Source organism: Aphidius gifuensis, linkage group LG4 (genome assembly GCF_014905175.1).
Source record: "Aphidius gifuensis isolate YNYX2018 linkage group LG4, ASM1490517v1, whole genome shotgun sequence".
Classification (NCBI taxonomy): domain Eukaryota; kingdom Metazoa; phylum Arthropoda; class Insecta; order Hymenoptera; family Braconidae; genus Aphidius; species Aphidius gifuensis.
In genome coordinates this window covers 17,677,331-17,694,320 of record NC_057791.1, presented here as the reverse complement: position 1 = coordinate 17,694,320, position 16,990 = coordinate 17,677,331, and the positions used below count along the sequence as shown (strand labels likewise).

General features: G+C 25.2%; 1 protein-coding gene across 8 annotated transcripts in view; it reads right to left on the bottom strand.

Moving 5' to 3' along the window:
- Positions 1-9,212: 9,212 nt before the first annotated feature.
- Positions 9,213-16,990, bottom strand: part of LOC122855368 (protein pangolin, isoforms A/H/I/S) — a 100,751-nt gene continuing 92,973 nt past the window's right edge. For 6 of the 8 annotated variants that reach the window (XM_044156663.1, XM_044156665.1, XM_044156664.1 and 3 more), the window contains 2 exons: positions 15,462-15,531; positions 9,213-12,498 (listed from right to left, as the gene is read on the bottom strand). In XM_044156663.1, coding sequence (XP_044012598.1) covers positions 12,066-12,498; positions 15,462-15,531 — 503 coding nt within the window. In that variant the 3' untranslated portion in view covers positions 9,213-12,065. Of the gene's footprint in view, positions 12,499-14,307; positions 14,549-15,461; positions 15,532-16,990 lie in introns of those variants that run through there. The other 2 variants (XM_044156661.1, XM_044156662.1) reach the window with 1 other exon arrangement.

Genomic DNA, 16,990 nt, shown 5'->3' with positions numbered 1-16,990 from the left:
AATAAGAAAAAAAATAGTGGCGAGCCTAATTTTTTAACAGGAACATAGAATGAGCAAAGAGGTATTTTATTTAATTTCTAGTTCACCTCCTCGGTTACCTGCTCTCCTGATATTTTAAAAATAAATTTTATTTATTAAAATTCAATAAGAAAAAAAATAGTGGCGAGCCTAATTTTTTAACAGGAACATAGAATGGGCAAAGAGGTATTTTATATAATTTCTAGTTCACCTCCTCGGTTACCTGCTCTCCTGATATTTCAAAAATAAATTTTATTTATTGAAAATCAATAAGAAAAAAAATAGTGGCGAGCCTAATTTTTTAACAGGAACATAGAATGAGCAAAGAGGTATTTTATTTGATTTCTAGTTTACCTCCTCGGTTACCTGCTCTCCTGATATTTTAAAGATAAAGTTTATTTATTAAAATTCAATAAAAAAAATATAAGCGAGCCTAATTTTTAACAGGAACATAGAATGAGCAAAGAGGTATTTTATTTAATTTCTAGTTCACCTCCTCGGTTACCTGCTCTCCTGATATTTCAAAAATAAATTTTATTTATTGAAAATCAATAAGAAAAAAAATAGTGGCGAGCCTAATTTTTTAACAGGAACATAGAATGAGCAAAGAGGTATTTTATTTAATTTCTAGTTTACCTCTTATGTTACCTGCTCTCTTGATATTTCAAAAATAAATTTTATTTATTAAAAATCAATTAGAAAAAAAATAGTGGCGAGTCTAATTTTTTAACAGGAACATAGAATGAGCAAAGAGGTATTTTATTTGATTTCTAGTTTACCTCCTCGGTTACCTGCTCTCCTGATATTTCAAAAATAAATTTTATTTATTAAAATTCAATTAGAAAAAAAATAGTGGCGAGCCTAATTTTTTAACAGGAACATAGAATGAGCAAAGAGGTATTTTATTTAATTTCTAGTTCACCTCCTCGGTTACCTGCTCTCCTGATATTTCAAAAATAAATTTTATTTATTGAAAATCAATAAGAAAAAAAATAGTGGCGAGCCTAATTTTTTAACAGGAACATAGAATGAGCAAAGAGGTATTTTATTTAATTTCTAGTTCACCTCCTCGGTTACCTGCTCTCCTGATATTTCAAAAATAAATTTTATTTATTAAAAATCAATAAGAAAAAAAATAGTGGCGAGCCTAATTTTTTAACAGGAACATAGAATGAGCAAAGAGGTATTTTATGTAATTTCTAGTTTACCTCCTCGGTTACCTGCTCTCCTGATATTTCAAAAATAAATTTTATTTATTAAAAATCAATAAGAAAAAAAATAGTGGCGAGCCTAATTTTTTAACAGGAACATAGAATGAGCAAAGAGGTATTTTATTTAATTTCTAGTTTACCTCCTCGGTTACCTGCTCTCCTGATATTTCAAAAATAAATTTTATTTATTGAAAATCAATAAGAAAAAAAATAGTGGCGAGCCTAATTTTTTAACAGGAACATAGAATGAGCAAAGAGGTATTTTATTTGATTTCTAGTTCACCTCCTCGGTTACCTGCTCTCCTGATATTTCAAAAATGAATTTTATTTATTAAAATTCAATTAGAAAAAAAATAGTGGCGAGCCTAATTTTTTAACAGGAACATAGAATGAGCGAAGAGGTATTTTATTTGATTTCTACTTCACCTCCTCGGTTACCTGCTCTCCTGATATTTCAAAAATTAATTTTATTTATTGAAAATCAATAAGAAAAAAAATAGTGGCGAGCCTAATTTTTTAACAGGAACATAGAATGAGCAAAGAGGTATTTTATTTAATTTCTAGTTTACCTCCTCGGTTACCTGCTCTCCTGATATTTCAAAAATAAATTTTATTTATTGAAAATCAATAAGAAAAAAAATAGTGGCGAGCCTAATTTTTTAACAGGAACATAGAATGAGCAAAGAGGTATTTTATTTGATTTCTAGTTTACCTCCTCGGTTACCTGCTCTCCTGATATTTCAAAAATAAATTTTATTTATTGAAAATCAATAAGAAAAAAAATAGTGGCGAGCCTAATTTTTTAACAGGAACATAGAATGAGCAAAGAGGTATTTCATGTTATTTCTAGTTTACCTCCTCGGTTACCTGCTCTCCTGATATTTCAAAAATAAATTTTATTTATTAAAAATCAATAAGAAAAAAAATAGTGGCGAGCCTAATTTTTTAACAGGAACATAGAATGAGCAAAGAGGTATTTCATGTTATTTCTAGTTTACCTCTTATGTTACCTGCTCTCCTGATATTTCAAAAATAAATTTTATTTATTAAAATCAATAAGAAAAAAATAGTGGCGAGCCTAATTTTTAACAGGAACATAGAATGAGCAAAGAGGTATTTTATTTTATTTCTAGTTCACCTCCTCGGTTACCTGCTCTCCTGATATTTCAACAATGAATTTTATTTATTAAAATTCAATAAGAAAAAAAATAGTGGCGAGCCTAATTTTTTAACAGGAACATAGAATGAGCAAAGAGGTATTTTATGTAATTTCTAGTTTACCTCCTCGGTTACCTGCTCTCCTGATATTTCAAAAATAAATTTTATTTATTAAAATTCAATAAGAAAAAAAATAGTGGCGAGCCTAATTTTTTAACAGGAACATAGAATGAGCAAAGAGGTATTTCATGTTATTTCTAGTTTACCTCTTATGTTACCTGCTCTCCTGATATTTCAAAAATAAATTTTATTTATTAAAAATCAATAAGAAAAAAAATAGTGGCGAGCCTAATTTTTTAACAGGAACATAGAATGAGCAAAGAGGTATTTATTGTTATTTCTAGTTTACCTCTTATGTTACCTGCTCTCCTGATATTTCAAAAATAAATTTTATTTATTGAAAATCAATAAGAAAAAAAATAGTGGCGAGCCTAATTTTTTAACAGGAACATAGAATGAGCAAAGAGGTATTTTATTTGATTTCTAGTTTACCTCCTCGGTTACCTGCTCTCCTGATATTTCAAAAATAAATTTTATTTATTAAAATTCAATAAGAAAAAAAATAGTGGCGAGCCTAATTTTTTAACAGGAACATAGAATGAGCAAAGAGGTATTTCATGTTATTTCTAGTTTACCTCTTATGTTACCTGCTCTCCTGATATTTCAAAAATAAATTTTATTTATTAAAAATCAATAAGAAAAAAAATAGTGGCGAGCCTAATTTTTTAACAGGAACATAGAATGAGCAAAGAGGTATTTTATTTAATTTCTAGTTTACCTCCTCGGTTACCTGCTCTCCTGATATTTCAAAAATAAATTTTATTTATTAAAATTCAATTAGAAAAAAAATAGTGGCGAGCCTAATTTTTTAACAGGAACATAGAATGAGCAAAGAGGTATTTTATTTAATTTCTAGTTCACCTCCTCGGTTACCTGCTCTCCTGATATTTTAAAAATAAATTTTATTTATTAAAATTCAATAAGAAAAAAAATAGTGGCGAGCCTAATTTTTTAACAGGAACATAGAATGAGCAAAGAGGTATTTCATGTTATTTCTAGTTTACCTCTTATGTTACCTGCTCTCCTGATATTTCAAAAATAAATTTAATTTTAAAAAATCAATAAGAAAAAAAATAGTGGCGAGCCTAATTTTTTAACAGGAACATAGAATGAGCAAAGAGGTATTTTATTTAATTTCTAGTTCACCTCCTCGGTTACCTGCTCTCCTGATATTTCAAAAATAAATTTTATTTATTAAAAATCAATAAGAAAAAAAATAGTGGCGAGCCTAATTTTTTAACAGGAACATAGAATGAGCAAAGAGGTATTTTATTTAATTTCTAGTTCACCTCCTCGGTTACCTGCTCTCCTGATATTTCAAAAATAAATTTTATTTATTGAAAATCAATAAGAAAAAAAATAGTGGCGAGTCTAATTTTTTAACAGGAACATAGAATGAGCAAAGAGGTATTTTATTTAATTTCTAGTTTACCTCGGTTACCTGCTCTCCTGATATTTCAAAAATAAATTTTATTTATTGAAAATCAATAAGAAAAAAAATAGTGGCGAGCCTAATTTTTTAACAGGAACATAGAATGAGCAAAGAGGTATTTTATTTAATTTCTAGTTCACCTCCTCGGTTACCTGCTCTCCTGATATTTCAAAAATAAATTTTATTTATTAAAAATCAATTAGAAAAAAAATAGTGGCGAGCCTAATTTTTTAACAGGAACATAGAATGAGCAAAGAGGTATTTTATTTGATTTCTAGTTTACCTCTTATGTTACCTGCTCTCCTGATATTTCAAAAATAAATTTTATTTATTAAAAATCAATAAGAAAAAAAATAGTGGCGAGCCTAATTTTTTAACAGGAACATAGAATGAGCAAAGAGGTATTTTATTTAATTTCTAGTTCACCTCCTCGGTTACCTGCTCTCCTGATATTTTAAAAATAAATTTTATTTATTGAAAATCAATAAGAAAAAAAATAGTGGCGAGCCTAATTTTTTAACAGGAACATAGAATGAGCAAAGAGGTATTTCATGTTATTTCTAGTTTACCTCTTATGTTACCTGCTCTCTTGATATTTCAAAAATAAATTTTATTTATTAAAATTCAATAAGAAAAAAAATAGTGGCGAGCCTAATTTTTTAACAGGAACATAGAATGAGCAAAGAGGTATTTCATGTTATTTCTAGTTTACCTCTTATGTTACCTGCTCTCCTGATATTTCAAAAATAAATTTTATTTATTAAAAATCAATAAGAAAAAAAATAGTGGCGAGCCTAATTTTTTAACAGGAACATAGAATGAGCAAAGAGGTATTTTATTTGATTTCTAGTTTACCTCCTCGGTTACCTGCTCTCCTGATATTTTAAAAATAAATTTTATTTATTAAAATTCAATAAGAAAAAAAATAGTGGCGAGCCTAATTTTTTAACAGGAACATAGAATGAGCAAAGAGGTATTTTATGTCATTTATAGTTTACCTCCTCGGTTACCTGCTCTCCTGATATTTTAAAAATAAATTTTATTTATTAAAAATCAATAAGAAAAAAAATAGTGGCGAGCCTAATTTTTTAACAGGAACATAGAATGAGCAAAGAGGTATTTCATGTTATTTCTAGTTTACCTCTTATGTTACCTGCTCTCCTGATATTTCAAAAATAAATTTAATTTTAAAAAATCAATAAGAAAAAAAATAGTGGCGAGCCTAATTTTTTAACAGGAACATAGAATGAGCAAAGAGGTATTTTATTTAATTTCTAGTTCACCTCCTCGGTTACCTGCTCTCCTGATATTTCAAAAATAAATTTTATTTATTGAAAATCAATAAGAAAAAAAATAGTGGCGAGCCTAATTTTTTAACAGGAACATAGAATGAGCAAAGAGGTATTTTATTTAATTTCTAGTTCACCTCCTCGGTTACCTGCTCTCCTGATATTTCAAAAATAAATTTTATTTATTGAAAATCAATAAGAAAAAAAATAGTGGCGAGCCTAATTTTTTAACAGGAACATAGAATGAGCAAAGAGGTATTTTATTTGATTTCTAGTTTACCTCCTCGGTTGCCTGCTCTCCTGATATTTCAAAAATAAATTTTATTTATTGAAAATCAATAAGAAAAAAATAGTGGCGAGCCTGATTTTTTAACAGGATCATAGAATGAGCAAAGAGGTATTTTATTTGATTTCTAGTTTACCTCCTCGGTTACCTGCTCTCCTGATATTTCAAAAATAAATTTTATTTATTAAAAATCAATAAGAAAAAAAATAGTGGCGAGCCTAATTTTTTAACAGGAACATAGAATGAGCAAAGAGGTATTTTATTTAATTTCTAGTTCACCTCCTCGGTTACCTGCTCTCCTGATATTTCAAAAATAAATTTTATTTATTGAAAATCAATAAGAAAAAAAATAGTGGCGAGCCTAATTTTTTAACAGGAACATAGAATGAGCAAAGAGGTATTTTATTTAATTTCTAGTTCACCTCCTCGGTTACCTGCTCTCCTGATATTTCAAAAATAAATTTTATTTATTAAAATTCAATTAGAAAAAAAATAGTGGCGAGCCTAATTTTTTAACAGGAACATAGAATGAGCAAAGAGGTATTTTATGTAATTTCTAGTTTACCTCCTCGGTTACCTGCTCTCCTGATATTTCAAAAATAAATTTTATTTATTAAAATTCAATAAGAAAAAAAATAGTGGCGAGCCTAATTTTTTAACAGGAACATAGAATGAGCAAAGAGGTATTTTATTTGATTTCTAGTTCACCTCCTCGGTTACCTGCTCTCCTGATATTTCAAAAATTAATTTTATTTATTGAAAATCAATAAGAAAAAAATAGTGGCGAGCCTGATTTTTTAACAGGATCATAGAATGAGCAAAGAGGTATTTTATTTGATTTCTAGTTTACCTCCTCGGTTACCTGCTCTCCTGATATTTCAAAAATAAATTTTATTTATTAAAATTCAATTAGAAAAAAAATAGTGGCGAGCCTAATTTTTTAACAGGAACATAGAATGAGCAAAGAGGTATTTTATTTGATTTCTAGTTTACCTCCTCGGTTACCTGCTCTCCTGATATTTTAAAAATAAAGTTTATTTATTAAAATTCAATAAGAAAAAAAATAGTGGCGAGCCCAATTTTTTAACAGGAACATAGAATGAGCAAAGAGGTATTTTATTTAATTTCTAGTTCACCTCCTCGGTTACCTGCTCTCCTGATATTTCAAAAATAAATTTTATTTATTGAAAATCAATAAGAAAAAAAATAGTGGCGAGCCTAATTTTTTAACAGGAACATAGAATGAGCAAAGAGGTATTTTATTTAATTTCTAGTTCACCTCCTCGGTTACCTGCTCTCCTGATATTTCAAAAATAAATTTTATTTATTAAAATTCAATTAGAAAAAAAATAGTGGCGAGCCTAATTTTTTAACAGGAACATAGAATGAGCAAAGAGGTATTTTATGTAATTTCTAGTTTACCTCCTCGGTTACCTGCTCTCCTGATACTTCAAAAATAAATTTTATTTATTAAAATTCAATAAGAAAAAAAATAGTGGCGAGCCTAATTTTTTAACAGGAACATAGAATGGGCAAAGAGGTATTGTATATAATTTCTAGTTCACCTCCTCGGTTACCTGCTCTCCTGATATTTCAAAAATAAATTTTATTTATTAAAAATCAATAAGAAAAAAAATAGTGGCGAGCCTAATTTTTTAACAGGAACATAGAATGAGCAAAGAGGTATTTCATGTTATTTCTAGTTTACCTCTTATGTTACCTGCTCTCCTGATATTTCAAAAATAAATTTTATTTATTAAAAATCAATAAGAAAAAAAATAGTGGCGAGCCTAATTTTTTAACAGGAACATAGAATGAGCAAAGAGGTATTTCATGTTATTTCTAGTTTACCTCTTATGTTACCTGCTCTCCTGATATTTCAAAAATAAATTTTATTTATTAAAAATCAATAAGAAAAAAAATAGTGGCGAGCCTAATTTTTTAACAGGAACATAGAATGAGCAAAGAGGTATTTTATGTTATTTCTAGTTTACCTCTTATGTTACCTGCTCTCCTGATATTTCAAAAATAAATTTTATTTATTAAAAATCAATAAGAAAAAAAATAGTGGCGAGCCTAATTTTTTAACAGGAACATAGAATGAGCAAAGAGGTATTTTATTTAATTTCTAGTTCACCTCCTCGGTTACCTGCTCTCCTGATATTTCAAAAATAAATTTTATTTATTGAAAATCAATAAGAAAAAAAATAGTGGCGAGCCTAATTTTTTAACAGGAACATAGAATGAGCAAAGAGGTATTTTATTTAATGTCTCCAAAAACAAATAGAAAAATTAAAAAAAAAAAAAATTTTTTTATGAACAGGATCATAGAACATTGTAAGAGGTATTTGATTAAACGTATAGCTTACCTCTAGTCATATCTGTTTTCTTTATATTTGAGAATTTAGAAAACAAAGTTTTATTTCTTAAAAAAAAAAAAAATAGAGCAATCAAAGAAAAAAAGTTCCTCGTTGAACAGGGACATAGAAGGTTATAAGAGGTATTCAATTTATAGTTTACATTCTGACTTTTCTGTTTTCCTGATATTTTAGAAATTAAAAAAATATTTGAACAACAATTGAAAATTTGTATTAGGAACATAGAACTACTAAGGAGGTATTCGATATTTTATAAAGCTTACTTTCTTCTTTTTTTTGTTTTCTTCATAAATTTCTAATTTACCTATAATTTAAAAATAAAGTTGAAAATTCGTATCAGGAACATAGAACGGCAAAAGAGGATTCTGATGTTCTATAAAGTTTCCTTTTTTTATTTTATGGTTCTTTCATAGTGTTTCCGTATTTAACAATGAAAAATGAACACTTTTCAGCGTGAAATTATCAATATTCAAGAGATCTATTTATTTAGAATTTCATTAAGAATAATTACCTGAATTCTTTCATCTTCAGTAAACGACATTAAATCTTTTCGGAGAAATGAGCTGCAATAAACTGGTTCAATTGAATTTTTTATTTATTTTTTAATAAAGAAAAGAAATCATTCATTTTTTTTTTCAAGCACGTTTCATTTGTTTGTTTGTTTTCTTCATTTTTTTTTTCTTTTTTTATAGTAGAACAACATTCTCAAATCTCTAATTTTATTATTTATAGATTTTTATGACACAAATCACTTTTAGCATCTACAATAAGTAGGGAATACAGACTATTACGAAAAATTTGAATTTGATATACAGATCACTTATTTAAGTGTAAATACAATGTTTCTTATTTTTATTTATTTATTTTTTCGTTTATTTTTTAATTTACTATTTTTTAAAATTTTTATCATCATCTCGCCTTTAATTTAATTATTATTATCTATTTATTTATTCATTTATATTTTTTCTGTTATAACTTAATTCTTGTTTATTTGTTTTCTTCGAAATTATTACATCCTATAAACTAGATACTTAGAAAACACTGTACAATGCAGCAGAAAACAGTCATTATTATTATTAATATTAATTTTTTTCTTATTAGTTTTTGTTCTTATTTTTTTTTTCTTTTTGTTTTTTTTACTTTACAATATAATACAGAGTACTCCTTGGAGCTGAGTTGGTACGAGCTCAGCCGACGAGTCACTTTTGCCTCGAGAAATTATTTAAAAAAAAAAAATAATAATAATAATAATAATAATACAAACTACCCCACAGAAGGCTCGTTTTCTTTTTCTTTTCAATTTTTATTGATTATTTTTTCTTTCTCTCTATTTATGATCCTAGAATTCGTAACGAATTTTTTGTTTATTTTTAATTTTTACAACGAGCACGAGTTCTAGGCCTTTGTCGAAGATTATTCATCATTTTTATTTTTTCATTTTTGTCAATTGTAATCAATAAACCCTCGCGACTTTTATCGTATTTTTTATTTTCCCAAATAATAAAAATCGTGTACACAAAGTACAATATATAGTCTTTTTTTTTTTTTTTTTTATAATTTCGTAACTGGCTTCGTCAATGATTTTTTTCTACCACGAAATGCGAATGTTTTAATTTCAAATAAAATTTGCATCATATTTCTACTTTTAAAAATGATTTTTTGATTTTTTTTTTTTTTAGTTTTTGTTTTTTCTTTTTGTAAAAAAATAGTTGACAATTTTGATTTAAAAATAAATGATAATTTTATGTTAATAATAAAGTTTAAAAACCCTTACATGATAAAAATGACATTTGAATTTAAAAATATATTTCGACAAGCAAATATCATTGACGAAGCTAAATTTGAAATATTTAATTGTAAAAAATATTGTATTATCAATTAATATTGGCATGATGTCATTATGGCACATTTTTCAGTGTAACTATTCAGTGACGCTTTCACAGTTATGATGATTATATTTTTGCATGATTTAATTTCTTCATTTCAGTCGAGAAACTATTACTATTGTTACAAATTAATTTCATTCAAACAATTGCGTTGCGTATACATTTGTTAATTTTTTTTTTCTTTTTAAATAAAAATGATTTATATCGTCATTTTATAAATCAAAGCTTCTCCCATTGCACTTTCCCATTCTTCATAAATGCACCTTATAACTTATTATTTTTATTTTTTTTAATTAACTATTTACAGCAGTTTTATCGGGTTTGTCTAAATTAAAACCAAATTCTATTTTTAATTTTTTTTTTCACTATTTATTATTTCACAATTTTTGTTTTTGCTCTTGTGTCTTTTATTTATTTTTTTTTGATTGGTAGAATGATAGAATATGGTTGAACAGATTGCACCAAAAGGTATATGCAATGTACAAAAATAATTATACACAAAAAATAAAAAATAAAAAAAAAACAGTTAATTAACTACTGGGTTGTTTTATAAAAACAATTTAAAAAAAAAAAAAGAAAATTTTCTGCCATAGATTTTGTGTGTCCACAATTTACAACACCAATGAATTAAAAAAAAAAAAGAAAAATCTCAACGAGAATAAAATATTAATTAATCATTTTCACAATAAAATTGCACGGAAAATGTCTTTTTTTTTTTTTTTTTCAAATAAAAAATTACAAATTTGATTCAAACACAATCACGAGAATCAAAAATAATAATAATAAACAATTTTATCAATTATTTTTAGACAAAGCTGATAATAAAATATTTTACAAAAGAAAAAAAAAATTTCTAGGATTTAATTATCCCTGTTTTATGGCTTTTTTTTCACAAAACAACTTTTCGCAAAATACATTTGGCCTCTTTCTTATAAAAAACAATTAATAGAATTATCATTAATTTTTTATTTTTACTTTAATATTATGGGACAAAATAAAAATGCTTCAGAATAATGGGAATTAACACAGGCAATTTAAAAAAAAAAAAAATTCAATCATCGGTTTTGGTGTAATTTTAATAACAAATTTTAAATATTATTTAATTTTTGTTTTTAAATTCAATTATCATAAATACAGAATTTATTCGTCAATAAAAAATACACCAAAAATCTCGATGAATGAAAAAATTAACAGTCAAGAGTATGTCAAATTAGTAAAAAAAATTTTAAAAATACTTAAAAATTATAAAATGAAAATTTTTGTTTTTTATACAACTTAAACTAAAACTTGAATTTTAATTAACAAAAATAAAAATTAATTGAAAAAGTTCAGGAGGACAATCTGAACACAAAGGGTGTTTAATTTTGTGATAAACGAAACAAAAAATGGGGCGTAAAGAAAATTTAAAAAAAAATAAAAAAAAATGGTCTTACACGCTAATTACTTGTGTATAGACTTTTAAAAAAATAACAAATTACATACAGAATAGGTATTTTGACACATGAAATTCGAATAAAATGAAATATATAATAAAAGGCTACCTTTAGACAATTTTCATTAAAATTAATTTCTCCATTTGTCTGTCTGTGGATATCATTAATTTTTTCATTTTCACATTATTCTTATATTTCATTATTATTATTATTATTATTATTTTTTTTTCTAGAATATAGTACCTGGCACAGGAACATGACCTCAGTCATTGGCATCACAATGTAACAAGGACTACAAACTGAGTCACTCGCACTTTATCATTATTCTCATTATTTAATTATTATTTTTTTTTTTTCTAATTTACTTTATATTATATTTATTTTAATTTTTTTGTTCGCTTTCTCTTATTATTTTTTTTCTTGTTTAATTCATTTTTTTTTTTTTCTTTTAATTAATCAGTCACTTGGCATTGCACACGTGGTAATCCACGAGAGAGAAGGTGACTTACAACTAGACACTTGGTCCTGAGTATTTATTGAAATTTTATTTTGTTAAAAAATTTTTTTTAATTTTCATATATCAAATATATTTCGTTGATATTGAATTTAATAAATATTGTTGTTATTTTTTTGAAAAATTAACAAAAATTAAAAAATAATTTGATTAATAATAAAAAGAAAATAAAATATCGAAATGATATATGTTTTTTTTTTTGAATGTTGTATTTAAACGATAATGATGATTTTGTTGAAAAATAATTATCAAAATAATTGCCAAGTAACTCCGAGTTAATATTTAAATGAACCCCGATGACACTGAATTTAAGAGTTTTGTCAAATGGGGCTGCCCAGGGCTACGTAACACTTATCGCTGAATTTGATGGTCCAACTTCACTTTTAATACACTGACCAGTCAATTGATTGACACTCAATGGATTATTAATATCATGTGGATTTGTACCAACTGGATTACGATGTGGTTGTGGTTGTACATGATTCATATTATGTGATAATGATGATGATGAAGATTGTGATACTGGTGGTGTTAAAGGACAAGGACATGGACTTGCAAGACTTGATGGTGATGGTAATACAAGTGATGGACTTGCAAGACTAGATAATGCTGATAGACCACCTGGACTACTAAGTGATTCGTCCTCTTCGGGAGTACCTGCCTCCCCTACACTACCCAAATTATCCTCTGAATGATCATCATCGACATCACCATCACCTTCAACATCACCATCTCCTCCCTCCCCTTTATATCTGATACATTTCTTCTTACGCCTGTAAATAAATATATATTTTTTATCAATATAATATTAAGACTTGTTTTTTTTTTTTTTTTTTGTAAAAATTATATTAATATTTAAATAAATAAATATATTTATATCATAATTATCACATCTATTACAATTAATTATTACAAACTAAATATTAAAAATCATGCCAACACTCGATGTACAAAATATTAATAAATTAAAAATTCATATTTATACAAATAAATTTAATCAATTCAAATGTCAAGTTATTTAAATATAAAAACATTTTATTTGTAATATATTTAATAACTTTACTGATGAATTATTTAAATAATTTTATTGTGAATGCTGCGCTGGAGTCACTCTGCAAATGCCATGCTGAATATTCAAATAATAAACAACAATAACAAAAATATTTTAAAAAATTATTATCAAACAAGCAGGGGAATGTGTGGGCTTTAATTTTTTTTTTCTTTTTGTATTTTATACGTGAAAATGTAAAATTAAATATAGAAAAACAATAAAAAGAGAGAAAGAGAGTGAAAGAAAATATTGTGGAAAATTTTGATTGATTATTTGTGATTATAATTGGATAGATGTATTCTTTTTTTTGTTTACTTTTGAATTTTTATTTGTGTAAATATATAAAGCTAGCACGTTTTGAAAATGTGGAGAGGATAAACTGGATTTTGCTCCAAAATCCATCAAATAATAATACACATTAAGCAGTGCTTTACAGTCGAGACAATACCGCTCTACCATTGGCTCTCATTATTTTTACCTCTTAGCTGATTCTTTTTTACATTTTAAATTTACAATATTTACTTTGTTTATTATTTTTATCATTGATATTCACAAATTTTAATCAAAGAGATTTTTAAATTTTCAAATAGAGAGTCGTGGTGTCCTGGATTAATAACAAAACAAAAAAAAAAAAACAGTACTTGTGTTTAATCAGTGCGAAAATTCAACGACACAAATATTACAATTAGTGTTAAAAATTTGTTTGTAATTTTTTTTTTTAAATTGGGTAAATGGCATTAAAAACGGCGTACAAATTTTGCTATAAATATATATGAAAAAAAAAAAAAAAAACATATTACATATATACACCCACAACAATATTGTAAATTGGTAATAAATAATTACAATATGATCAATTGCCATGCCATAAAATTAAATAAATCAAAAAAAATTTCTATCAAATACTCGACTGGTAATTAAAAATAAAAAACAATTAACAATATCAATATAAAAAAAAATTCCGAACAAAAATTTATGAATAAATAAAAAACGTAAAATGTAAAAAAAATATTTATAAAATACAATATTAATTTATGATCACATAACCAGCCATGCTAAGGGCGACACTGATTAATAAATAATAAAAAAAAATATATATTGAAATTCCAGAACATCAAAAAAATAAATAAAATATGTGTAATAAATATCAACCATGAACAAAAAAAAAAAAAAAGTAATTAATAAAAAAATCAAAGGACGAAAAAAAAAAAAAAAAAAAAAAATGTAACAACAATAATTATATATATATAAAAAAAAAAAAAAGCTGTAAAGAGCCACAACAATGAGAAACAATGCGAGCATCTGGGCATATTTTAACACTTCTCACTTTATGTCAAGCAAAAATAGAAAATATTTTAAAAATGATATTTATGATGAATCAAAATAATTTTATGATAACATTGATAATGCACAAGTCGTCTGATAAACTTGTGATGATGAAATATTGATATGTAATATTTAATTTAATTTTTTTAATTGACATTGGGTGAGAATGTTGAATTAGCCAAGTTGGTTTAAGTCGGGACTGACCACTGTTTTAAGAAGAAGTGTTGCAGTAGTAGGGAGGCGATAGGCTTGACTAGAGATTAACATAAGTGGGTTCTTGCTGAGGCGATGAGGCATTAGAGGCAGTGTTGGTATTTGATGGGGCGGTGGCTGCACCCACTGTTCCACCACCACCTCCAGCCCCAATACCTGTACCCCCAATATTTCCCACACCATGATGGATTATGCTCGCGTGGATGCCCATCCCCGCTCCATGCTCCACTGGGCTGCCAAAACCAACCACCAGCCATTAAAGGGGCGCTCGCATCGACAATATTTTTTTTTTTTTTTTTTTTTTCAAATCATTTTTATCATAATTTTAAATTTTATTAAATTATGTACATTTTTTATTTTTTAGATATTTTCAAGGCTTGTCATCCACACGCATCGAAAATTTAATCAGGCAAATGTGAATAAATTTTTTTATCTGTTATATAATTTTATTGATCAGAAAATATGTCTCCCTCGGTTATTTGAATTTATTTTTTTGATAAATTAATATTTTGAGATTGACATTAATTTTTTATATTTATTTTATTATTAAATTATTTTAATTATTTTTTTTTTTCAATTTGTTATTGGTGTCTTACTACGCCCCTTTAATAAGCTATAAATTTTTTGTTACTTAATTTTAATTTAGGCAGGAGTGGAGAATAATTTTGGGCTTTAATTTTGATCTACATTATGGTACTAGATGAGTGGGTAAGTTACAAGCAGTAGAAAAAAAATTTTTCTATTAATTTAGTTACAATTTTTAAACAATAGAAATTCATTCTGTTATTACTAATATTATTAACAATATTTTTTTTAACGTTAAAATATTTATATTTAAAATAAAAAAAAATTGTTATTTATTTTGGTTTTTTATTTTTATTGGAAGACACATTTTCTGACGATTTATTAAATATTTTTATGCTCAATATTATTTGTCATTTGGGAAAAAGAATTTAAAACATAAATTATTATTATTTTTTTTTACATTACAATCAACTCCAAGATAACGTGTGAATGACAAAAAAAAAAAAAGTTTAATTATGTAAAAATATTTTTATAAGTATTATATTTAAAAAAAAAATTTAAAAAAAATTAGTAATGTATATTTTTTTTATTAAAATTATTATTATTAATTTGTAAATGTACCTGCAAGGTTTGCACCATTGACTTTGTTGATCTAAGCCATACCTGGCACGACATTTCTTCATATTATTACCTAGAAAAATATAGCAGAAAAATATTAGCACAATTATAAATATTTGTGATTAAAAAAAAAATCTACTATCTTCATTTTTATAATTTTTTTTTAAGCCACAACTAAATTTTCGTTCGATATAAAAAGAAAAAAAAATCATTCATGCAATTAACACTTAGTTGAATTTTTATTTTCACAACAGCAGACTTTTAAAATATTGTAAATATCTCGAAATTATATTTTGAATAAAAAAAACACTCGATCGTTAAATATATATTATTAAAAATCATTGAAATAAATTTTTATAAATTTATCAATAATAAAAATTTAAAAAATGTCAAGTAACTATCGAGATATTTACCTGCAAACCCATGATATTTATATTAAAAAATTCATTTGAATAAATAATCATAATATTTAAATATTTACAACATAAATAAGTCATACCAGCCAATAAAAATTCATGCATATTTAAAATTGAAACATCAAAAATAAAAAAATAATTTGCTTGCAAAATCAACAATGAACGAAAATTTAATAAAAGCCTAAAAAAAAATATATATATTTATGAGTCAGGGGTATATGTATAAATGTTTTTTAAAATATATCTGAAAAAAAAAAAATACAAAAAAAAAAGCAAAAAGAACTTAAAGGATCAGGCAAACATTGAAACGATCAAAGGATATAAAAATGTATGTTTTCAAAAATTGAAAAAATTGTTTTTTGTTGTTTATAGTTATTAATATTATTATTATATTATTATTATTTTAATTAACGTATAAAAAATGAAACAAATATAGATAAAGCGTATGTAAAAATAAAATATTGAATAAATAAATAAATAAAAATTAAATAAACAAATAAATAAACAAATAAACGCTTAAGGATTGTCTGAATTTGCGGAATGAAGGTCCCTGTAAAAATGCAAGATGGCCAGCGTCCCCAAAGTTTTATAATATATATAATATGTATTTCTATACGTAATATAATATAATAATAAATATATTGGGAATATATAAATATATGTATATAATATATTTATTTATTTATTGATGTGCGAGTGCGTGTCTACATATTACGTACGTAAATACGCTCTCGCACTAATCAGCAAATATATATTTATACCAAGAACTGAAAAAAATAAATTAAATAATAATAGATATTAATAATAATAATAGCAATATTAATAATAGTAATAATGATAATAATAATAATAATAATAACGAGTAAAAAGAAAAAAAAAACTTTTTAAAATATAAAAATACATATATGTTTGTATTTTTTAAATGTATTGTGTAATAATAATAATAAATATGAAAAAATCGAACCGATTTAAAAAACATGCAACATAATAATGTAGTGTAGCGATAGTAATAATAAAATAGTAATAATTGTAACAATGAAAATAGTGGGTATTTTAGAAAAAAATTGTTTTGCTTAGTTTTTTTTTTATTTTTTTTTTGAATAGAATATTGGGGTT